This window comes from Microtus pennsylvanicus, chromosome 3, assembly GCF_037038515.1.
Source record: "Microtus pennsylvanicus isolate mMicPen1 chromosome 3, mMicPen1.hap1, whole genome shotgun sequence".
Classification (NCBI taxonomy): domain Eukaryota; kingdom Metazoa; phylum Chordata; class Mammalia; order Rodentia; family Cricetidae; genus Microtus; species Microtus pennsylvanicus.
In genome coordinates this window covers 117,570,124-117,595,745 of record NC_134581.1, presented here as the reverse complement: position 1 = coordinate 117,595,745, position 25,622 = coordinate 117,570,124, and the positions used below count along the sequence as shown (strand labels likewise).

The 25,622-nt window shown below is 38.2% G+C and overlaps 2 protein-coding genes across 2 annotated transcripts in view; one reads left to right on the top strand and one right to left on the bottom strand.

Annotated features, from left to right (window-relative positions):
• The window catches only part of C3H8orf88 (chromosome 3 C8orf88 homolog), a 26,845-nt gene extending 3,233 nt beyond the window's left edge, over positions 1–23,612 (top strand). Inside the window, exons 2-6 of the mRNA XM_075966929.1 lie at positions 2,403–2,501; positions 6,565–6,638; positions 10,018–10,093; positions 19,483–19,589; positions 23,525–23,612. Coding sequence (XP_075823044.1) covers positions 2,423–2,501; positions 6,565–6,638; positions 10,018–10,093; positions 19,483–19,589; positions 23,525–23,548 — 360 coding nt within the window. The 5' untranslated portion in view covers positions 2,403–2,422 and the 3' untranslated portion in view covers positions 23,549–23,612. The remainder of the gene's footprint in view (positions 1–2,402; positions 2,502–6,564; positions 6,639–10,017; positions 10,094–19,482; positions 19,590–23,524) is intronic.
• The window catches only part of Necab1 (N-terminal EF-hand calcium binding protein 1), a 150,343-nt gene continuing 147,905 nt past the window's right edge, over positions 23,185–25,622 (bottom strand). The window contains exon 13 of the mRNA XM_075966928.1: positions 23,185–25,622. Coding sequence (XP_075823043.1) covers positions 25,594–25,622 — 29 coding nt within the window. The 3' untranslated portion in view covers positions 23,185–25,593.

Sequence of the window (25,622 nt, the reverse complement as noted above, 5' to 3'; positions counted from 1 at the left end):
AGGAAAGGAGATTGTTATGATTTTACTTCTGACGACTTAATGAAAACTGCTTTGCTTTAAGGTATGTTCTGAGACTTGAAGATATTCTGTAAGAAAATAGCAACACCTTGCCTTTGGCCCAGAAAGATGAATAACCATTTGGTTTAAGAGTAGCAGGTAGTGTGGAAAGTCTGAGACGTACTGTATTTCTCTCATGTGAAACAGTAGCGTTCATTCAGCAGCTTGGAGGATATCCACCATCACTGAGGGGCTGCTCACAGCAGAGGCGCTCCTGGAAGGAAAATTGGAACCTAGTAGTTGGTGGGGGACTAAGGAGTGGATGGGGAGTAGAGAGTTGATATGATCAAAGACCTTTAAACACTGATTAGTAGGTAGTTGCAATGTGTGTAATAAGTACTGGATTGGAAGAGATTGCAGAAGTGTTTTGTAAAAACAGTAAAAGGCTTCTTATTGATAACTGGAACAGTTTAGCCTAAGTGTCAGAAGGATACAAGGTTGTCCCCTGCATGGGTAAAGTCTAGCCATCACTTCCTGATCAGCTGAACTTTGGTGAACATTATCTTTCTATACCTGAAATATAAAATGAGAACACACATTAACTTCTACTGACTTATGTAACAGAAGTGTTCCTAGATGATTTATGTAAGTTATACAATTTGGTGTTTGCATCAAGCCTAGGAAGTAAGATGGCTGTTATCTACTGTCATGTAGGGTTCTACGAATGGTAAAGAGTTAGCTATAATAATAGTACATACATAAGCTGTTGGTTATGCCACGGGTGTAACCTGCTTCTATTATGATTAGTGCAGAAGATTTTGAACTGGTGGGCAGTATTTTTGTTTTGTTTTGATCATGTTGGGGGAATTAATCTTGATCCTTGCACATGGTAGGCAATATGTCTAACCTTGAGATATATTCCAAGGTATTTCTAACGTTTTTATTTTTCAGACAGGATCTTGTTAAGTAGCTTCGGCTGGCCTTCTGGCCTTGCAATTTTCCTGTAGTGATTATAGCCTTCAGGCCTGTACCGCTAGTCACATGTTTAAAGTTTAGGTGTATACAAAAGGAGCATGGTTCAAAAGATGACAGTATGTATCCAGTTGCTCAAGGAATGGTTTGCTTTATTCATATTTTATATTTTTCAGGAGATAGCAGTTGAATAAAGTTTTCTTCATTAAGAACCTGTTTTCCACTTTCGTCTAGTATAAAAAAAGTATAATGTCCTCTAAATGTCATAATGTAGACATATTCTTGGCATCACAGGGTCAGATGTAGGGATCATTTACATCTATTTCAAAGATGATCAGAGAGAGGAATTAAGATCTTCTGTGGATAGTGGTGGCGCACACCTTTAAGTCCCAGCACTCAGAAAGCAGAGGCAGTTTGAGGTCATTCTGGTCCACAGAGAGAGTTCAAGGATAGCCAGAGCTGTGAAGTTAAGAGAGTATTGGAGAGTAGGTGAAAATACATGAGGTATTGTTTGGCGGAAAAATAGACAGCAACCAGGGTGACTAAAGCCACCGAACTGAAGGTGTGTTTAGTAAAGGGGAGTTTTAAGAGAGTTGGTGATTAAAGAATTCGGGGGAAGAACATTTTTGATACCACAGCTCTTAACTCCATTTTTGGAGATGTTTAATTGACATCCAATGATAACGCAGAACTGGAAATAACAGTAGACAATAAGAGAAGTGGGGCTAGCACTTAGTACACAAAGGCTAAGTACACATTACATTGTATTTTCATGTGTCTGGATAGCTAGGCTAAGGTATACATTATATTTTCATGTGTCTGTGGATAGCTATGCTAACGTATACATTACATTGTATTTTCATGTGTCTGTGGATAGCTAGGCTAAGGTACACATTACATCATATTTTCATGTGTCTGGATAACTAGGCTAAGGTATACATTACATCGTATTTTCATGTGTCTGGGTAGCTAGGCTAAGGTATACATTACATTGTATTTTCATGTGTCTGGATAGCTAGGGTAACGTATACATTACATTGTATTTTCATGTGTCTGTGGATAGCTGTAGACATGAACATTGATGTGCTAGCTAAAAAGGACTAGAGCTAAAGTTAGTCATCCTGAAATTTGTAATTGAAGAACAGAAGAGGGATCAGTTAATGTAGTTAGAAGAGGCAGCCAAAGACACAGGAAACAATACACAATAATAGAGCCACATAAGCTGAAGGAGGAAAACTTCTGAAAGAAGCATTGTGTAACTGTGGTGAAGGCTATACAGAGGCCCAATCGTTGAATATTTTAAATGGGTTTCATGTGTGTCTTCACTTTAATGTTTTCAAATGAGTATTGTGGTTGTTTGCATACATAAAAAAGGTCTAAATGGTCTTTATTATTTTGTCTAAAAGATGAAAATGTGTTTTTACCCATTAAAGTATGGAACCTCAAGGTCTTTATGACAATGGAAACCAAGAAGTTGATTGGCAAACCGCTTCAACCAGCAAGACCTGTTCGTCATCTCTCTTCTCCTCCAGGTAAGTAATGGAGTTATTTAATTCTTTTAAGTAAATTTATTAATGGATAATTAGTACTTGGAAGATTTAATCATTTATAAAGTAATTACTTGAAGTGGATTTAAAAGAAGTAATAAAAATTAATGATCCCTTTTGTTGGTAGAGTTTACAAATGCTATCTAAAGGTAAAGAGACTTTCACGATCTACTGGCCCTGAGTCTTCCATATCAGTCAGGAAAAGGAGAATATGCCCTTTCCTCGAAAGTAGTTGTTATATTTTTGTTTATTTTTTGTGTTTTTTTAAAATGCCTCATTGTATAGTTAATTGATCTCTGGTCAGAAAGACACCCTCCATATAAATAATTTGTCCTTGTGATGATTGTCCGTGCAGAGTAGTCATGTTGTAGGATGTCTTTTACAAACCCATGAGAGAATGACCATTGTTGCAAACAGTGTGCATGTGATGCCAACAGGAGCTGGGGACATGCTTGAGCTATCAGGTATCTACATTTGGCAGTCAGACAACAATAAAGATGTCAAAGTAAGCCAGGCCTCATGGCTCAGGCATGTACTCCAACTATCCTAGTGGTTAAGGCAATAAGATAGCAAAGCCAAGGCTTATTTGGGCCACAGAGACATACAGGTCTGACTGGGCAGCTTAGTGATAACCTATTTCAAAATAAAAACACAGGGCTGCCAAATGGTGCAAAGGTCAAGGTGCTGCCCCCAAGCCTGAGTGCCCAGCTTTGGTCCTGGGCCCAACATGGCAGAAGGGAGAAGTGGCTCCTGCAAGTTGTTCTGACCTATACATGTGTACTGTGGCACATGCGTGTGGAAACACATGGAATAAATAAATGTATGTAATAAAAAATACAAAACTGGCTAGAGATACAACTCATTCTTAGAATGCTTGCCTGGAATATGCAAGGTCCTGGGTTTAATCCCTGGCAACCCCCCCATCTTAAATATTTTTCTTTCTGTCCATAAAAATGTTCTTTGGACACAGTTTTGAAACCTGTGCCTCCTTGCTGCTAGATTGGCTTCTGTGGTCTAAATTACGTGGCACATGTATAAACCACACCAACATTTCCTTAGTTGATTTTGTCCCACTGACTCCATGGATTGTTTAATAAAGGAAAGAATGCCCCCTTTATTTTGTATAAAAGTGAAGCAGGAGATGTAGACATGCAACAGACTGCTCCCATCCTTGGCTCCTCCAAGTCATGCTCCCTTTCAAGAGAGCTGTGCCTTAGCACAGACAGGTAACTGAGTGGATCTCCTGGAACATAGCACCAGAGTGTGGATCCCGTGTTCTCTGTTCTGGAAGCTGCTGGGTAGAGTAGATGTTCAATTCATCATAGAATGAGTGGCAGCTCTTCCTTCTGTGATCAGCTTTTTTTTTTTAATTATTTATTTTACATCCCGACTGCAGTTTTCCTTCCCTCCTCTCTCCCTCTCCCCACCCCCTCAATTCTCTTCTCCTGTGATCAGAAAGAGGCAGGCCTCCCATCGATGTTAACAAAGCATGGTATATCAAGTTGGAGTAAAACTAAGCACCTCCCCTTGTATTAAGGCTGTGTAAGGCAGCCCAGTATGAGGACTGGTTCCCACGAGCCGGCCAATGATTAGGGACAGCCCTGCTCCCATTGCCAGGGGTCCTACACAACTGTCACATATATGTAGAGGGTTTAGGTCTCTCCCTTGCAGGCTCCCTGGCTGTTGGTTCAGACTCTGAGTTCCTATGAGCCAGACTAGTTGTTGCTGTGGCTTTTTTTGTGATGTTCTTGAACCCCTCTGGCTCCTAAAATCCTTCCTCGCTCTCTTCTGCTGGATTCCCCAAGCTTGGCCTAATGCTTGTCCGTGGATCTCTCCACCTGTTTCCGTCGGTTACTGGATGAAAATTCTCTGGTGACTATTGGGGTAGTCACCAACCTAGTCACAGGAGATGGCTAGTTCAGGCTGTGTATCTACTATTGCTAGGAGTCTTAGCTGGGGTCATCTTTGTAGATTCCTGGGAGTTTCCCTTGCATGAAGTTTCTACCTGATGCCACATTGTCGCCCCCCCCACCGCTTCCATCATGACATCGCTTTTAGTATTCTTCCCCCCATCCACCCGCCAACCCAATCCTTCAAGTTCCCATTTCCACCTGTCCCCAGTGCACCCAGGAGATCTCTTCTATTTTTCTTCCCAGGGAAGTCCATGTGTTTTCCCCACCCCTACTCCTTTGAGCATCTTTATTACCTAGCCTCTCCAGGTCTGTGGATTGTAGCATGGTTATCTTTTACTTTATAGCTAATATCAGCTATATGATATAATCACATATATGTGGCAAATGTATATGATATATATGACACACAAATATGGTATATATTATTATATATATTACTTAGGATTGAGTACAGTTGTCTTTCTGGTCTGGGTTATCTCGCTCAGCATGATTTTTTCTAGTTCCACCCATTTGTCTTCAGATTTTCTGATATCATTGTTTTTAACAGCTGAGTAACGCTCCATTTTCTTTGTCAATTCTTTGATTGAGGGGCATCTAGCTTGCTTCACGTTCTGACTATTACAAATAAAGTTGCTATGAACATAGATGAACAAGTGTGCTTGTGTTATGATTGAGCATTTTTTAGGTATATGCCCAAGAGTGGTATGGCTGGGTCTTGAGTTAAATTTATTTCCTAATTTTCTAAGGAGCTGCCATATTGATTTCCAAAGTGATTGTACGAGTTTTCACTCCACCAGAAATGGAGGAGTGATCCCTTTGCTTCAAATCCTTTCCACCATGAGCTGTCATTTGTGTTTTTGATCTTAGCCATTCTGATAAGTGTAAGATGAAAACTTACAGTTGTTTTGGCTTACATTTCCCTGATGGCAAAGGATGTCAAACATTTCTTTACGTGATTATCTGTTATGAGATTCTTCTGCCATTTGAATAAGTACCCCATTTTAAATATTCTTATTTTTTTTATTTTTGATGTCTAGTTTCTTGAGTTCTTTATATATTTTGGAGATCATCCTTCTGTCAGATGTGGGGCTTTCCCCCACATCTTTTCCCATTCTGTAGGCTGCTGTTTTGTTCTATTAACTGTGTCCTTTGCCTTACATAAACTTTTCAGTTTCACGAGGTGCCGTTTATCAATTGTTGCCTTCAGTGTCTGTGCTACTCGTGTTCTGTTCAGGAAGCTGTGTCCTGTGCTCTTGCATTCAAGGCTATTCTCCACTTTCTCTATCAGATTCAGTGTAACTGGATTTATGTTGAGATCATTGACAGACTTGGTCTTGAGTTTTACGCAGGGTGATAGATATGGATCTATTTTTATTCTTCTATATGCCAACATTCAGCTATGCCAGCATCATTTGTTGAAGATGTTTTCTTTTTTCCATTATATAATTTTGGCTTCTTTGTCAACAATCGGATGTCCATAGGTGTGTGGGTTTACATCTGGGTCTTCGATTCTCATGCATTGACCTTGTCCCTGTGATTGGCTTTTGCCAGAACTCTTTCCCATCGCGATTCTGCAGGCCTTCCCTTTACGGCCGTGACATAGGTGGGTGGAAGGAATATTGGGTGATCCTGGTCTAACTGAAGTATAATACATTTAAGATACAGTGAAGTAGAGCTTGTTAGAGAGAACACCAAATTAAAATAAACATCAGTCTGGGGCTTTCTCAACACATTTCCAGTCTTGGCCAGCTCAAGGTCCTCAGAAGAATTTTCTTTTCCTTCAAATGCAGATTAAATTACTTCTTTTGTGAAGCCTTCCTGGTACCTTCAATCAACTATGGCAACCCCATGATTTCTCTCAAGCTCACAGTGAGAGAATAGTTTACTGTATATGAAATTATACGATTACTTATGAGCTTGTTTTTAGACTGTGACATCTTCTAGATGCTCGTTACCTACCCATCTCCTAACGAGCTATGGCGTCAGGGTGGAGCAAGTATTTGTTGGATAATTAACTTATCATAAATATTTTGTAACAATGCCAAAGATGTCACAGACATGCTTGCTTGTTAGACTATGGTATATCATTTATTGAACATGTGAATATTTAGAATAGTTTTTCCCTCTTCTTACAGGACCAGTGTTCCCTTTTAACTTTCAGAATGAATATCCATGTAACACTCAGTGCTTACAAAGTGGAGTTGGCAGAGTAAGTCATAATAACAGACGGGGCTGGGGAGTAGCTCAAGGCACAGCACATGCTTATCCAGGGTTTCTGTTAGCTTGTGTGTCTATGTAAGATGTATATACACATTATAGACTGTAAATGACATTGCTAAGTGGCTGTATGCTTTGTTTTTTTAAAATGTTAAGGTATATTTTATGATACATTAAAGACTGCATGCCACCTGTATTCTTCTCACTCAGCATTTTAAAATGTAAATTTTTTTCTATATTTGTTTAAAAAATTTAAAGTTAAAAGCTTGACAATTCAAAACCTTGTGTATATCTTTCTAAAATTAATTCTCTTTTCTTGCTGCCCTCCCAAGAACTAACTATCCTAGTTGTTATTTTTTCCTTGAATGTATTTTGAATTTTTGACATAATAGAATTATTTTAATTATTTTTAAATTTTTCTTTCCCATTAATGTTGATGTTAAAAAATACTTAGTGAAGGTTTTCTTCTGGCCCGAGTCCTTTCCCTGCTGGCCCCTTTCCTAGTAACATAAGTAGATATTCTGGTCAGATCTTCCGGAATCAAGCTGCGAGACACAAGCATTAACGTGACTGGAATACGAGGCAACTGATTAACAAATGGAGCAGCCCCATGGGTGCCGATGGAGACAGCACATAACAACGTAGCCGTGACTGTCCAGGGCACTTTTCACTTTTTCAAGATTGAAAGGCTTTCTGGGATAAAAACAACAAACAAACGACACCAGGATAGGAACTGCTGTGAACAACAATGTTCTTGCAGGCGGTTGGTGGTGCACATCTTTAACCCTAGCACTCGGGAGGCAGAGGCAGGTGGATCTCTGTGTTTGAGGTCAGCCTGGTGTTTCAGGACAGTCAGGGCTATGCAAAGAAACCCTATCTCAAAAAACAAAAAACAAATCAAAGCAAAGCTGAAAGCAATGTTCTCCCCCTCAGCTCTGTTGCTGCTCAGGTCACGCACTGAGGTGAGCTCTCTGAGTAGAGCGTGGGACTATGTGCCCCACCAAGGCCTTCCTTCCTTGTTATTATCAGGTGTCACATTAGTTTCTTACTAAGTAGTTGCAAATTTTTATGTTGCTTTTAGTTTTTGTTCTCTGTGGCTTGAGAATTGGTATCTTTCATGAGTTTAGTTAGATGTGGTTTTATATGTAGAGAAAGAATTGCCAATTCACACCATTGCCCATTTTCTCTTATGTTGTCCTCTTTTAAAAAAATATTCCTTTGAAATATATTTTGGGTTTTGGTTTTCTTATATACACAGCAAATATTTTAAGAATATGGTCTATGAGAGTTGCTTCTTCATATTTGGGAATTTGCAAGTTTCCAAGAAGAGATACATGTTTTTCTTTGTATTTCCAATTCAAACCACAGTACCCCTGTTTTATGGGTAACCCTGTGTTTCTTAAGTGGCCGTGTTCATTAGGGCTACTGCTAACTAACTAGTATCTTTGTTAGAATCAGAAGAAAACCAAAAATATTATTGAAAAATTACAGGTTTGTCATATTTTGTTCCTAAGCGTTAAAAGTCGACATCACTATGGCGAAGGCTCTCCGTTAGGTGCGCACTTTTCATGGCTCTTACAGCAGCAGCAAACCTCAAACCCAGCCCAGCCGGCTCTGCTCTGCACATTTGGCTTAGGCACAAAACTCTAGTCTGTACTCTGTAAACATGATGATCATGCTTACCTTTGCATGATTATGACAGTTAAGTCACAGAACATATAATCACTTTGCAAAACTTTTAGCATATTTTTTCTGTCATTATCATTTTTATTTAAAAACAATCTTTTCTCATTTTACATACCAATCCTAGTTCCCACTCCCTTCCTTCCTCCCGCTTCACCCACCTTTCCCTTAATCCCCCCGCCATTTACTCCTCAGGGTGATTTTTGCATGTATGAAATATTTTAGATAATGGTTATTTTAATATAACAAGGCATGAAAAAGTATAACTTTACCTTTGATGTTAGGCCTTGCTTTGAAGTAGCAGTTTTCGAGTTAATCATCTACTACAGTTTTAGATGTGAGAAATACACTTTTTACATGTATTTATTTGTGTAAAGTGTGTGTGTGTTTTACAACTCCGAGTGTGCTAGTGGGGTTGCTTAGTGGGTCATGAACACCGTACCAGTGTCTGCGCCTCTGAAGGAAAAGAACTCCTCTTCCAGCTCCTATTAATGCCAGCAGTCCCCATCTCTGCTTCCCATGTTAGAATGTTGAAGGGCTCAGTGGTGTGCAGGTCTTGGGCTGGTAACATTAGCCTCTGTGAGTTCAATGCCCATGCTGTATCCAGAAGAATTTCAGAGCAATCCTCCCTACCTTATATTCTTTCACCCCCACTTTGGGGCTATTCCCTGAGTTCAGAGGGGTGAGAGAGATACTGGTGTTCCATTTAGGGTTGAGAAGTCAACATTCACTTTGACCATTGTGAACCTTTGAATTAACTACCCCCCCATACTAACAGAATATGGCTAATTAACGGCATGACATACATGTCTCTGTTCCACTACTGGTCACACCTTGATTGGCAAGTTAGCACCACATAACACACGGGTTTTCATTTGTCACCAAGATAGAAGCAACACTCCTGTGACCAAGGATGGAGTGTAGGCATACATATTTAGAAAGCACGTAGACATATCCATTTAGCAAGGCAGCAGTAGTAAATCATTCTTAGAATTTATTACCTCACAATCCATGGGCTTTGGCCAGGTTTACAGCACCAGGCCTGAATTCCCTTCTGTGAAATGGGCTTGAATTCTCAGTAGAATGAGATTCCTTAGCTGTGTAGCATGCATGCCCCTGAGTCACTACTCGTCCCACCTTGAGTGGCAGGTACTATTGTGCAGCAAACAGCGTTTATCAATGGGTAAGATCATTGATGCTTTGCTCCACGGTGGCCTGTATAGCATCTTTTGGCACTATAAAAACCAGCCAGAAGGAGGAAATTTTCAGGTTAGTTCCAGTTTGATGTCTTGGTATCCTACAACCTTACCTTCTAGTCGCATTGGGTAACCAAGGGCAATGGCAATAACTATTTGGTTTTGGGGAATTCTGCCCCCAGCCCCCATGCAGCGCTCATAGGGAGTAGTGAGCTGAGATGGACTTGGAATGTTGTCTCCCTGTGTAGCCCAAGCTGACCTTGAATTCACAGCCCTCCCTACCCCTGTTGCCTGAGTGCTGGGGCAGTAATACAGCAGAATACCACTTTCTGCTGATCACTTTAAGAAGCAAACTTCTCAGGGTTTATCAGTTAGCTCCAAGTATTCCTTGATTAATATTTTAGACCTTATAAAAATACTTCTGAATGTTAAAAAAAAAGTTACATAGACATTTCAGATCCAAGTTTAAAAGTTTGTTTCCTTACTCAACAGTGCAAGACGAATGGAATGCAAGCCTTTTCTCAAGGTCTGACCGAGCAGCAGCAGCACCAGTCTCCAGTTAAGAAAGGTACTCAGTCATCACAGTAGCCCAGTACTCACAGGAGGGGGCTCCCTCTGTTGTTTGCCTCCAGGGTGATTTGTTTGTGTCAGTCATTATGCTGGTTTCTCTGCTCTCGTGGAGACACCAGAAGAACAATGATTTCAGTGAGATGGAAGGGTGAACATTTTATCAAATTTTCCATTGGGTTGTTTGATTGACTTGTACTGTACATACATACATACATCATAATACATGCATACATCATATATACTACATACTCATTCTTGTTCCCTCCCTCTGTCTCCTTCCCTGCCCTTCCCCTTCCTTTTCATTTTGGATATTTGACCCCTATCAGATACCAGATATCTGATGTTCCGTTGTTTGCCCCAATGCTGGGACACATGTGTTCTTTCAGTGCTCAGCATTTCAATTGGATGACTCTGGAATTGTGTGTTTCTCTTTTGTTGCTGTATTTTAGGGTTAGATGTAAAAAATGAGTGTCAGCTTTTATGAGTATTTGCCCTTGTTCCCTTCGGGGCTTCATACTTTTATAAAGTTTGGTCTTTTGATGCACTTTGAGTTAATTTATGGATATATTTGGAGATTTTGAGATGTACAGCTTTATTCTTTTATAATGTAGCTATTACTAAAGAAAGACACCTTTTCCTCATTGAAGGTCCTTGGAAGGTTTATTGGGAGTTGGGTGATGTGGACACTGGTATTTGTCTATGAACACTGAGTTCTAACCCTTTATGCTGACAACTGTAGCTTGTAGAAAGTATTGATATTTGGAAGCATAAACTCAAATGCTATTCACTTTCAAGATAGTTTAAGATATTTGGGGTTCATTGAAATTTCATATTTTTAGGATCAGATTTTCCATTTATGTAATAGAGGATATTAAAATTTTGATAGTTATGGCATTGAATCTATAGATTATTCGGGAGGAATATTACCATGTTAAAATATCATGTCTTGTAATCAGTGAACAGGCACATGCTTGTTGGAAATGCCTGCTCTTGTCCTGGGAGTGTTTGTCAGATTAAGCTTATATGAAATTATAGAGTTCAGAGAATGTTGATTCTTTCAGTTGTTCACCAGCTTGCCATTCTGATGGGGAAAAACTTCCAGGTCCCAACTTGGCTCTTTCCCACGACGTCACTCAGGCTCCTCCAGATGGTCACCTTGTCCTCACTCACTGCCTGTCTTTGCTCAAGCACAGTCTCCAGAAACTTAGGAAGAAGGATGTGGAATCAGTGACTTTTTCAAGTCTATCAGTTTGAAAATGGTATTCTTTCATGTTCCCACTTGACTGATAGTCTGGCCAGATAGAAAATTTCAGCTGAAGATGAGCTTTCCAAACATGCATGCTTTAAATAAGGAAGACACAAAACCTGAGCTATTTTAGGTTCTCATGTCCACGAAAGAGCTAGAAAGACAAGGCTGTAGATCAGACAGGCGACAGTGAGCTTCCTCAACACGAAGCTGTAGATCAGACAGACGACAGTGAGCTTCCTTCGGTGTGGAAAGCTTTTGTGCATTTCTTTGGTAGTTTTCTCTCCTTTATTTTTCTCTCTGTTCCTTTTCTAAAGCCCCTATTTGAGTCTGTTATTAAAAACATTGGCTCTCCCAAAGCCACAGAGAAACCCTGTCTCGAAAAACCAAAAAAAAAAAAAAAAAACATTGGCTCTCTAGTTTTTTATATTTCCATGGTCATTCTTTACCCTCTGAACAGCCTCTCACTCCTCTGTGTGCACGGGCTCATTTTGCTAATATCTTTTTTAAAAAATTTATCTATCTATCTATCTATCTATCTATCTATCTATCTATCTATCTATCCTGTTACAGCATGGTCCAATCTGAAGTTAGAAATCCTTAAGTTTTCAACCCTTCCCATCAGGGAGATTAGTCCATCTTATTAGCTGCTTCTTTCTACACAGCACTGTTTACAGCAGAAGCTGTCACTTTCTTCCTCTTTTCTCGGACAGGATAGATCTATTCCTTAGGAGTTTTATCGAGAGACACAATGTATTTATTACAGAGATCATCTTTGTGGGTCTGTGGCTTGTCTACTTGCTAAAATGCAGAATTGTGTGAGCATTGCTACATTTTCATCACAAAACACGCTCACTTCTTTCCCACTTGCCTATTCTTGCAATCAAGCAGTTAATCACTTTCTTGTGAATTACTTTTTTTTCTTGATAAGTGGTTGGTAGGAATTCCACTGTATGGTTATATACATTTTATTTATCCTTTTGCATTACAACTTTTGATTATGGTTAATATTGATTATTCATATAAGAAGTTATTGTTCGGATCTTTTTATTTCTCTGTAGTAGAAGTTGGATTGTTTTACCATAGATTAGGTAAATGTATGATTCCATCATACTGTTTTAGAGTAACCTTGTAGGTAGATGTATCTGTGAATCTACTTGTTTGATAGAACTTGGAATTCATAGTTCATCATTATTATTTAATTATAGTAATTCTATAGTATAGACTCTAATTTTCAAGTTGCCATATCAAAGAAATTCAAAATCTGTGTTCAAATATTTGTGTAGCCATTTCATCCATGTTGAATGTTGTCAAGAAGTTGCTCATTCTACCTTATTTTTATAACTAATGTCTGATAAGAACTCCACTATTCTTCCAGAGAATGGTCATTTGGGTTGTTTTGTGTTGATTAATCAATCTACTTAGATAATAGTAAATTTTGTTTTTATTCTTCAGAGAACCAGCTTTGTCTTTGTTTTGTCTTTGGTGATTGTAAATTCCTTTTTCTTACTTTGGGTTTAGTTTGCCGTCCAGCCCCAGCATTTTAGTATAGCTTATTCGGTCATTGCTTGTATATATTTATTTTATTATTCGTATGGTTCATGATAAGAGTCATATGATTTGTCTCCACAAACCTCTTGTTGATGCTTAATTCCCCCATTATAATGGCAGCAGTGGAGACTGAGTCTTTACACTAGGTTAAAGCCAGTCTCTAACGTGTTCATGCCTCCTGTGCTAAATGCGTCCTGGCATGTTAAGATGAAGTCAGGGTTCTTTACTTCCCAGATGCCGTGTTGTTTGGATTTTCCAGTCACCAGAATTATAAACTTTTCTTTCTATATTAGCTAGAATACTGTTCTAAGAACACAAACAGAACAACACATTTCCTTATATGCACATTTTATTAGTTGAGAATTTTTCACAGTGTGCTTCCATCGTGCATATCTTCCTTTCACAACTCCCTCCAGACCCCCGCTTCCCCACCAATCCAATTCTGTGTCTTTTTACTTTGTGAAATCCATCAAGACAAATTTCTGCTCCTCAGTTATTCCTAGATGTGTGGTGTTCCACTGGATTGTGGTCAATTATCAAGAGCTGTAATCTTGGAGAACACTGACCTTCCCTCTCCTAGCAGCTAACAGTTGCCAACAGCTCCTTTGCTAGTTAAGAGACTTCATGCACAAGTCCCCTCTCCATATTGCGATTTGTGTGACTGGGGCTTGTATTGGTTTTGTGTATGCTCTCATAGCCTCTGTGGGTTCATACAAGCCTCTGCCCTTCTGTGACAAGGAGACACTTTCCTAATAGCTAAACTTCTGGCTTTTACTCTTCTGTTACTTCTTCAATGATCTCTGAGCCTCTGGAGGAGGGGTGGAGTATGGCTGTTCCATTTAGGGTTGATAATTTGCAGTGCCTTATTTTCTGCACCATGGTCAGTTGTGACTCTCTTTGTTCATCATTTACTGAGAATGGAAGCTTCTTGGTTAAAAGTGAGAGATGCATTAATCTTAGTCATTAGCCGTCACTTTAATACTTTGTTTACTTAGCAGAGTAAAAGTAGTAACTTTTAGGGATGGCTACTTGGTTTCTCAGAACCAATTGAAATGTTCTTCTCTGAAAAGATGACTCCAGCTCTCAGCATGTTCTTTGTCTAGAGTCAAAGCCTTGTGTGCTTTCTTCTGCTAATGTAGCATGTCTCTGGGTATTTTCCTTCAAAACATTTTTTTTAAAAAGTAGTAACTTCTCCCCTGTAGCTCATGACTTGTGGAGCAAGTGTAGGTTTCATGTTGTGGAACTGATGGTGTCTGCTGTGTTTCTGAGGAACTGACGGTGTCTACTGTGTTTATGTGGAACTGACGGTGTCTGCTGTGTTTCTGTGGAACTGACGGTGTCTACTATGTTTATGTGGAACTGGCCTTAAATCCAAATCAAAGCAACTGACGGTATCTGCTGTGTTTATGGTACTACTGCTACAGTGGGCATGGCTTACCAGCCTAGTCATTGCTGTAACTCCCGAGGTTCGAGATTAGTGGGGTAAAAGTGATGGTTGCTTTTTTCCTCTGGTAGTGTTCTTAGCACCTACTGTAGTAAGGAGGTTGCTTGTTCATTTCCTGGTGGTTCAGACTCCCAGAATACCACACAGAAACTGTATTAATTAAATCATTGCTTGGCCAATTACTTAAGTGTATTGCTAGCTAGCTCTTACATCTAGAATTAACCCATCTCCCTTATTCTATATTTTACCATGAGGCTCAATGTGTCTGTCTCTGGCAGCCGCTCCATGGCTTCTTCCTGACTTTGCCTTCATTCTCCCAGCATTCAATTTAGTTTTTTCTGCCTAGTTCTGTTCTACCCTATCAGGCCAAACCAGTCATTTTTATTAACCAATAAAATTCACAGCATACAGAGGGGAATCCCACATCAAACTAGCCAGTGGGGAAAATCTTGCAGGTCAGCACCAGCTAGATTTCTCCATGGTCTATGACTCAAATATGTGATGTAATCAGCCATAGTGTTGCCCAAAACCTTTGATGAAATAAGAATTTGGTTGAAATGAAGCTACATTTCAGTAACATTTTACATATTTGAGAAACATTCATGTGTTTTAAATTTGTGTATGTGTATTTTGTGCCCCAAATATGTGCCTGATGCCTGTGGAGGCAAGAAGATGTGGACAGCCTTGTCTAATTCCTGATTTTAGTGGAATCGCTTTGAGTTTCTCTCCATTTAATTTGATGTTAGCTGTCGGCTTGCTGTATATTGTTTTATTATATTTAGATATAATCCTTGTATCCCTAATCTTTAAGACCTTTATCATGAAGGGGTGTTGGATTTTGTCAAATGCTTTTTCAGCATTTAATGAAATGATCATGCAGTTTTTTTCTTTCAGTTTATTTATATGATGGATTACATTAATAGATTTTCATATGTTGAACCAGCCCTCCATCTCTGCGATGAAGCCTACTTGATCATTATGGATGATTTTTTTTTTAATGTGTTCTTGGATTTGATTTGCCACTATTTTATTCAGAATTTTTACATCCATGTTCATGAGTGAGATTGGTCTGTAATTCTTTCTTGGTTGAGTCTTTGTGTGGTTTTTGTATCAGGGTAACTGTAGCCTCATAAAAGGAGTTTGTTTCTATTGTGTGGAACACTTTGAGGAGTATAGGTATTAGTTCTTGAAAGTTCTGGTAGAATTCTGCACTAAAATCATCCAGCCCTGGGCGTTTTTGTTTGGGAAGTTCTTGATGACAGCTTCTATTTCCTGGCAGTTTATAGGTCTATCTGAATTGTTCACCTAGTCTTGATTTAATTTTGGTATATGGTATCTACATAAAAAACTGTCCAATTCTTTTACATTTTCCAATTTTGTGGAGTACAGGTTTTTGTAGTAAGACCTAATGATTCTCTGAATTTCCTCAGTGTCTGTTATGTCCCCCTTTTCTGATTTTGTTAATTTGGATGTTCTCTCTCTGTATTTTGATTAGTTTGGATAAAGATTGTCAATCTTGTTGTTTTTTCTCAAAGAATCAGCTCTGTTTCATTGATTCTTTGTATTCTTTTCTGTGTTTCTATTTTGTTGATTTCAGCCCTCAATTTGATTATTTCCTCTCTTCTACTCCTCCTGGGTGAGTCTGCATCTTTTTTTTTCTAGAACTTTCAGGTGTGCTGTTAATTCGCTAATATGAGCTATCTCTGGGGGCTGGAGAAATGGCTAAGTGGTTAAGAGCATTGTCTGCTCTTCCAAAGGTCCTGAGTTCAATTCCCGGCAACCACATGGTGGCCCACAACCATCTGTAATGAGATCTGATGCCCTCTTCTGGCCTGCAGGCATACATGCAGACATAATATTGTATACATAATAAATAAATATTTTTTAAAAAGAGCTTTCTCTGATTTCTTTATGTGGGCTCTTAGTGCTATGAACTTTTTTCTTAGCACTGCTTTCATAGTGTCCCATAGGTTAGCTATGTTGTGCCTCCATTTTCATTAAATTCAAGGAAGACTTTAATTTCTTTCTTGACCCAGGTGTGGTTCAGTAGTTGACTGTTAAGTTTCCACAAGTTTGTAGGTTTTCTGGGAGTAGTATTGGTATTAAATTCTAACTACTCCATGGTGATTCGATTAGACACAGGGTTACTCCAATTTTTTTGTATCTGTTGATGTTTGCTTTGTTACTGAGTATGTGATCAATTTTAGGTTCCATGAGTGCTAAGAAAAAGGAATATTCTTTTTTTGTTTGGGTGGAATGTTCTATAGATGTCTGTTAAGTCTATTTGATTCATTCTATCTCTTAGTTCTCTTGTTTCTCTGTTAAGTTTCTGTCTTGTTGACCTGTCCATTGGCAAGAGAGGAGTGTTGAAATCTACTCTTAGTGTGTGGGGTTTGATGTGTGATTTAAGTTTTAGTAATGTTTCTTTTACATATGTGGGTGCTCTTGAATTCAGAATTGAGACTTTATCTTGATGAATTGTTCCTATCATGAGTATAAAGTGTCCTTCTCTATTTCTTCTGATTTAGTTTAAAATAAATTTTGTTAGATATTAGGATAGCCACACCCACTTGTTTCTTAGGTCCATTTGATTGGTAAACTTTTTCCCAACCTCTTACTCTGAGGGTAGTGTCTTTGAGGTTGAGGTATGTTTTTTGTAAACAGCAGGAGGTTGGATCCTGTTTTTGTATCCATTCTCCTAACCTGTGCCTTTTTATAGGTGAATTGAGTCCAGCGATATTAATGACCAGTGGTTGTTAACTGCGGTTATTTTTCTGGTGTCAGTTTGTGTGTTTTCCTTCTTTGAGTTGTGCTGGTGGAGGGTTGTCAGATGTTTGTGTTATTATGGGTGTTGTTGGCTTCCTTGGTTTGTGATTTTCCTTTTAGTATTTTCTGAAAGGTTGGGTTTGTTTAAACCCAACGTATTGTTTAAATCTGTTTTTGTCCTGGGATATCTTGTTTTCTCCATCGATGGTGAATGCAAGCTTTGCTGGGTATAGTAGTCTGGGCTTGCATTCATGATCTCTTAGTGTCTGTAGCACATCTATCCAAGACCTTCTGGCTTTCATGGTTTCCATTGAGAAGTCAGGTGTAATTCTGATAGGTTTACCTTTATGTTACTTGACCTTTTTCCTTTGCAGCTCTTAATATTCTTTCTTCTGTATGTTTTGTGTTTTATTATATGGTGAGGTTTTTTTGATCCAATCTATTTGGTATTCTGTATGCTTCTTGTACCTTCATAGGGATATACTTTAAGTTGAGAAAGTTTTCTTCTATAATTTTGTTGAATATATTTTCTGGGCCTTTGAGCTGTAATTCTTCTCCTTCTACCCCTATTATTCTCAAGTTTGATCTTTTCATGGTTTCCCAGATTTCCTGAATGTTTTAAGAATTTGTTAGATTTAATGTTTTCTTTGACCAATGAGTCTATTTCCTCTATAGTATTTTCAGTGCCTGAGATTCTTTTATCTCTTATATTCTGTGGGCTATACTTATTTCTGTAGTTCCTGTTCACTTACCCAGATTTTCCATATCTAGAATTCCCTCAGTTTGTTTTATTACCTCTATTTCAGTTTTCAAATCTTGAACCTGTTGCCTTCAACTGTTTTTTTCTTGGTTTTCTTTGAGGGATTTATTAATTTCTTCCAACTTTTTGTCTTCTCTTCCATTTCTTTAAGGGAGTTTTTTACTTCCTCTTTAAAGGTCTCCATCATTTTCATAAAGTTACATTTAAAGTCATTTTCTTTTACTTCTTCTGGGTTAGAATGATCAAGTCTTCCTTTTGTGTGTCCTCTGGGTTCTGGTGTTACCATGTTGCTTTTTAGGATGTTGGAGGAATTCTTGCATTGGCGCCTACCGAGCTCTTCCTTCAAATGAGGCCAGCAAATGTCTTGGCATCTTAGTCCAATCCTTGCTGTGGCTGTTTCTTAGGTGGTCTCAGTATTGGAGCAAGCTGTTATTCAGGGTTCCTCTGAGCTTGCAGGTGAACAGGTGGGGGTGGGGTAGGTTGGGGAATAGCTCAGCTACAGGAATACTCCCTGCTGGCTGTCTAGAAAAGCTGAGGGGGTTGTGGCAGGGCCCCTAGTTTTTGTCCCACTGGAGAGGTCCTAGAGAGTGGGGCATCCGACTGTTCAGCCCTGTGGCTGTTGACTTACCTCCCAGTTCCCCTCAGTATTGGAGCAATCTGTTTTCCTAGTATTGTACTATTTCAAGCCTATGCTGATGATACATTTCTGGGCTTATTTGCAGGCTACACTATACATCTATACCCTAGAAACATACCAGACCACATTGGAACTTTAGCTTTTAACAGTGACACACGTTTTGATACAATTTAGAAGAAAGAGCAGGAGTCTGCTATTCTTGGCCAGCTCTTTGATTTTGAAGAAGAAAGTTTTCATCTAGGGTCATTTCACTTCAACTTGAATGACCTCCTTTTAGCATTTCTTGTTCATTAGGTCTGATAGTGAGTTCTTTTAGCTTTCCTTTGAGAGAGTAGAAGTAGAATTCTTGTGGGGTTTTCTCCCCATACTGATAAGAAATTTGTCAGTTATTTTCTTTTAGTTCTTTTAGAATATTACGGCCATTGCTTTCAACATCAGCATATAGTCAGTATTGATGATAGTTTCTGGATGATTCCTGATGAGAAATTGGCAGATACCTGAATAGGTGGTTGCCTGAAGATAGGGACTCTATCTCGGAACTCCTTACAATCACCTCATGTAGTTCTTGATATACAACAGGCATATAATGTTTTTGAATTTGTTTGATTGTATTAAAATTACAGTACTGAGATTAGATAGGTCCACTGTGATTCCATTTTATTGTGATCTGAATATTACAATAGGTCTTAATATCTGTTGGCATAGTCAATATATATTGCTGCTGTTACACACTTTATAATGTTAGGTCATCTTGCTATACCCGAGTAAGCCCTGTATTACCCATTTTTTCATACAGTTCTTTTTTCCTTTCTTGTCTTCCTTTCCATGTGAAAGGAAGATTTGATGAGCTTCCCCCATCTTTTCAGCAGATAGTGCATGCCCATTCAAAATAATAGTGGGCAATTTAGAGACCTCCAAAGTAGAGTCAAAAAGCTATCTAGGATAGTATTTTTATAATTATGTTTAAATCTTACTATCTACAGAGAGAATTAAATACAGCAGAGATTTCTTGTTGAAGCTTTCAAGTGTTTCCATCTGCAGAAAAAAACCAGACTTTCTGCCTGATCATCCTATTGTACTTCAAAACCCAGTGAGTCATTTGCTGATCTTTTATTGCACAATTGTATTCAGGTGTTTTTAACATTTGATTTTTATAAATTAAGAATTTTAACATTCTGTATCATAAGGTAATGGTGGTACAAAGAGCACAAAATTCTAAATGTACTCATATAAACAATCATAAAATGATCATTATTCTACTTAAGAGTTAAAATAATTCCGATTTTCTGTATGCTAAAACCCTTCAGCCAAAAGATTATGAAAACACACTTCACCTTGCAGCCAAAAAGTCCTTAGTTTTCAACTACGTTCTATAATCTGCCTGAAATTTACTTTATAGCAATATGAAGTGGGAGTTGCTTTCATTTTTTTTCCTTGCGTGGATATCTAGTCATCCTAGCAATATCTAAAGAACGGATAATGCGCTGACACCTTGTGGTAATGTGTACCTGGCTTATTTGTAGGCTTATTCTGTTCAGTGTCTTTTATACAGACCACTCATGTTAATCTTTACTTTGCTACTTAGCCCCTTACATTTCCATACCAAACCACCAAATGTATGAAAATATACACAGTAGTGTGCGCTGCAGCCTGCTCAATGCTTACAGGAAAGGCCATGGGTTCCCTACTACACCTGTGATAGACACTTCAATTCCTGTTTCTCTCTGTATATTGCTAGTTCAAACTTGGGCACTAACTTACCTTGAAGCCCCCTTTTGCTTTGAAGATGAGGACTTCTGTGTGGGTAGGATGAGATAACATAAGAACACAAGTAACATGCCTTCCCATCAGTCACTTTGCATTCACTTTTTTCTGCTCTTTTTGGTCTCTACTTGACTTTTTTGTTTATTCTTAAACCACTATTTTATTTAGGTAAAAGTATTTCTTTTTTTAAAGTTTTTTTTTTCATATATTACATCCCAACTACAGTTTCCCTCCACCCACTCCTACCAATCCCCAGCAACTCTTCCCCTCCTCCACTTCCCTTACAAAAATAGAGCAGGCTCCCAGTAATACCAACCAAACATGGCATAACAAGTTACAATAAGTACAAACCCTCATATCAAGACTGGATGAGGGAACTAAATAGGAAGAAAAGGATCCCAAGTGCAGGCAAGAGTCAGAGACGCCCCCTTAGCTGGGCCACCAGAACACCAGGCAAGTGTCCTTGGAGGATGAAGAGTCCTTTTGGTATATGTATATCTGGGTCTTGAGGTGGATGGATTCAGTTTTCTGAGGAACCACAAAATTGATTTCCATGTAGTTTTACAAGTTTGTACTCCACCAGCAATGAGGAGTGTTCCCCATAAACCACATCTTCACCAGTATGAGCTGTCACTTGTGCTTTGGTCTTAGTATTTCTGACTGGTATAAGATGGGATCTCAGAGTTGTTTTGATTTGCATTTCCCTGATGGCTAAGGATGTTGAGCATTTTTTTTTAAAAAGCATTTATCAGCCACTTGAAATTCTTTTGTTGAGAAATCTTTAGATCTGCACCGTACCTTTTAATTGGTTTATTTGATTTATGTCTAGTTGACTTCTTTATATATTTTGGATATTAGCTGTCAGATGTGCTGGAATCCTTTCCCATTTTATAGGCTGCCATTTTGTCCAGTTGATGTTGTCCGTTGCCTTATGGGAGATTTTCAGTTTCATGATTGTTTCCTTAGTGTCTGCACGATTGGTGTTCTGTTCAGGAAGCTGTCTCCTGTGCACATTGAGGGCTATTCCCCACTTTCTCTTTTATTAGGTTCAGTGTATCTGGTTTTATGTTGAGGTCTTTGATCCACTTGGACTTCAGTTTTGTGCAGGGTGATGGATAAGGATCTACTTTCACTATTCTATGTGCTGGCAGCCAGTTAGACAGCACCATTTGCTGAAGATGTTTTCTTTTTTCCATTGTGTATTTATAGCTTCTTTATAAAAAGAATCTTAGGTGGATAGATTTGTGTGGCTTTTTTTTTATTCCACTGATGAGCCTGTTTTTATGCCGATACCGTGTGGTTTTTATTACTAAAGCTCTATAGTATAACTTTAAATAAGGGCTGGTGATACCTCTGTAAGTTCTATTTATTGTACAGGATTGTTTTAGCTATCCTGGGATTTTTTGTTTTTCCATATTGAGTATTGTCCTTCCAAGGTCTGTAAAGAATTGTTGGAATTTTAATTGGGTTTGTATTAGATCTGTAGATTGCTTTAGGTAAGATGGTCATTTTTACTATGTTAATGCTACTGATCCATGAACATGGGAGATCTAATATTTTCAATTTCTTTCATCAAAGATTTTAAGTTTTTGTCATACAAGTCTTTCACTTCTATGGGTAGAGCTACCCCAAGGTAGCTTATATTATTTGTGGCTTTTGTGAAGGGTGGTGTTTCTCTGGTTTCTTTCTTAGCCTGTTTGTTTGTATATAGGAGGGCTACTGATTGTTTTTTAAAAATTGTATCCAACCCACTCATGAAAATGTTTATCAGCTGTAGGAGTTCCCTGGTAGTTTTTGGGATCACTTATATACACTATCATGTCACCTTCAAATAGCGATATTTTGACTTTTCTAATTTGTATCCTCTTAATCCTTCAGATATCTTATAATTTTAAGATGAGACTCAGCAATCCTTCAGATATCTTATAATTTTAAGATGAGACTCAGCACTGTAAGTTTGCTGAGCAGAGCTCCACTATGATATAGAATATAATCTTCTTTTCCTTTTTTTTGGAATTTTAAGTTTTGAAAAATCTCTACAATTTCCACAGTCATGGGGCTGGAATAATGTTTCACTGGGCAGGAGCGCTGGGCACAGAGGTATAAGGACCTGAAGTTTGAATTTCCAGAACCCATATAAAAAGTTGGGTGTGGGTACTTACGGAAACAGGAGGGTCACTGGGGCTCTCTGACCGTCATCTGAGTTCCAAGTTCAACGACACACTCTATCTCAAGAGAATATGTGAAAGTCATAGAGCAAGAAATGTGACATTCCCACTTGGCCTCCATGAATGTGTTATCTGTGCTTCAGTTGGTGCACATATACATTATAAATAAAATATATTTCCTTGGTCAGATGTTAAAATTGTTTATATAAATACATTTCACAATTGAAGCTTCCTAACAACTTAGGTGCCTCCATCAGTTAGACACCTTTAGTAGGTTTTTATTTTGGCTGTTGTGTATGTATGTGTGCGTGCCTGACACTGCATATGTTCAGAAGTCACAGTAACTTTGCAGGAGTCACTATTCTCCCACCTCGGAGGTCCCAGGGATCACACCCAGGTTGTCAAGGTTAGCGGCAGGCCTTCACTAGCTCGGTAGCCATTTCTTTTTCAAATTAAATCAGGAATTTTTTTTTTTTTTTTTTTTTGGTTTTTCGAGACAGGGTTTCTCTGTGGCTTTGGAGCCTGTCCTGGAACTAGCTCTGTAGACCAGGCTGGTCTCGAACTCACGGAGATCCGCCTGCCTCCCGAGTGCTGGGATCAGGAAGTAAATTTTTAATAACACTTTTAATAAAGAAATATTTGATGAAAAAGGTATTAAATACTTGAATTTTCTCACTTGTTTGAAGAATTCTTGGTTTGTAAGAATACAAATTTTAGTTTTACATAAAACACAATCACTTTTTATTTCCAGGCTTAAATGATTCATTAACACTTTATTTTGTTAATAAAAGCCTGACAAACTTATTTTGGATAAATATACATGAAAATTGTATACTTTTGCTTTATGCATTAGCAACATTTATAAAACTAGGTACCACAGAAACGTAACAGATTTAGAATACAATTTACTATATTTAAAAATGGATTACATAGGTTTAGTGAAACAAATGTATTTGATAGTTTGTTACTTTAATAGTTTCTATAGTAACATGCATTTACATTTAAATAGGTTCATAGTATTTGGTTGATAAGCTAATTTGTGAAAACTATTTCGCTAGTCTAATTGATAAATTATCTTTCTTCTATATTACAGGAAAACAACCAAAGTTTTAAGTAGCATTTTAAGAACAGATGAATTTGAAGATAAAGAATTATTCATATTATATTTTGGACACCTGCAAATGAAGTGAACCTAGTAACAATAACTGATGGACTGTGACGATTCAATTTATTTTTACTTTTGATGGTTGGCTATTTGGCTTCTCATAAAATGAGGAAGAGATATTGTAAACTATAAAAGTGTTTCTAATCAATTTCAGCTTTGCAGGCAGTTCCTGCAGAAATCGGGAGGTGGCACTGGAAAGTGGGGATGCCATGGGTGAGGTGGGAAACGACTAATTTGCATGCTCCTTGCAGCTCTTGTTTTTCACCGCTTGTAATAATGGAATGGAAATGTAAGCTGTAAAGATTCTCAGATATAAACTATTTGCTACAATGTATTCATGGTGCATAATTTTGTTTTTCCTTAAAGTCAGTGTCACTTATTCTCTCTCCCAAAGATCTCCCACCAGCACTTGAACGGGTCACTGTGTCGTCTCCTGCAATGATTCAGGTGTTCAAAGCATTGATAGACATCTCAAACATGTGATTGATTCTACCTAGGTTGTTAATAATAACATGGTCTTAGACCCATAACTACGAGTAGAGATAAACATTTTGAAAACAGGGGTAGTAAAACCGAAGTGGAAAAGTAGCTGATACTTAATGTCGCTCATTAGACTGTATGACCCAGAGTCACAGTCGGAAAGTAAAATTGATATTGTTTCCAAAGGAGTACAAATTCAGGCATTAGCAGATAAACTGAGGTACCTTACGTTTCCGCTCTGTAATTTCTCATAATACGAATATATATGGATAAAGAACTGAGGATTAAACTTTTGATTCCTAGGAATTTAGTGCACTGAAGTGCATGTGATGTGTCAGAAAGGTGTGCACGAGCCCGCTCCAGGAGGAGCACAGCTTTGTTTCTCCTGAGCATGAGGGGCTAAACCGGCTTCTGCCACTGTAGATTTCCCAGCTTGGGCTCGGGACAAAGTACCTTTGTTTTCATTGCTTTTCACCTCAGAGTAAGGATTTTTTTTAAAAAAAAACTAGAAAGACAGAAACAAAACCCCAAACTCGTTCATTAAGCATAAATGTATTGCTTGTGTGTCACCTACGAGTTTCCTTTTTGTCATAGGATCCAGTCTGTATGTATGCATTTTCACACATTCTCTCTCACACCTAGGAAAGTCTATAAAATAGGTGTATTTAGTACTAAAGTTTTGTGCTTGTTTTAAATTTCTTTACTCTGTTGAGTTGAAATTTGATTTGAATTTGATTTAAAGTATGGATTTTTAAAATCTTTTAAATGCAAGTGTTCACTTTTCATAATAATGAGCTAATCAGCTATTTTGATTATATACCGAAGCCTTCTGCCATAAACTTTAATTTCCCCAAAGTTTGATCAGTAATGTTTAGCTTATATATAAGAATCATGATACTAACAAACAAAGGTGTCACATAAGTAAATGCCATAAGTTACTATGGAATGTTCACTCGCAAAATACCAGATTACAACATGACACATGGGCAGAGCTTCTACAGGCTACAGCCAAGTTTGTTTTCTGCATTTATGTTAATATTAAAGGGAATATTTGGAGGACCATGTGATGGACATGAACCTTACTGAGGAATGTCTCTCTCACAGAACAATGTGTTACTGAAAAAGTCATGAACCACGGATGTAGTGATTTAGAACATGTGACAGTGTACAAACCTGTCATGTTATGAAGCTCCAGTGTACAATCCTGCACATGCTACGATGCTCCGGAAGGTCTTGGCTAGATTTTACCATAGCTCTCACAGTTTCATGGCTTTATCTCTATACCATTTTTATCTATTAGGATTTTGCTATAATGACTGACAATGTAGCAAATCAATTAGCATCAATTACCAAGAGTAACAATAAACTTTGAAAATAGTTCCAGAATACACTTCAAAATAGCGTACTTACAGTAAACACATTGAACAAAAGTGAGCCAATTGTCAGCCACAGAGAACTTTCCAGTTTGCATTTTAGATTAGAACACTTGTACTTGGGACCGTAATGTGTAGAGACATCTAATTGTTGTTCAGGATCCACCATGAAG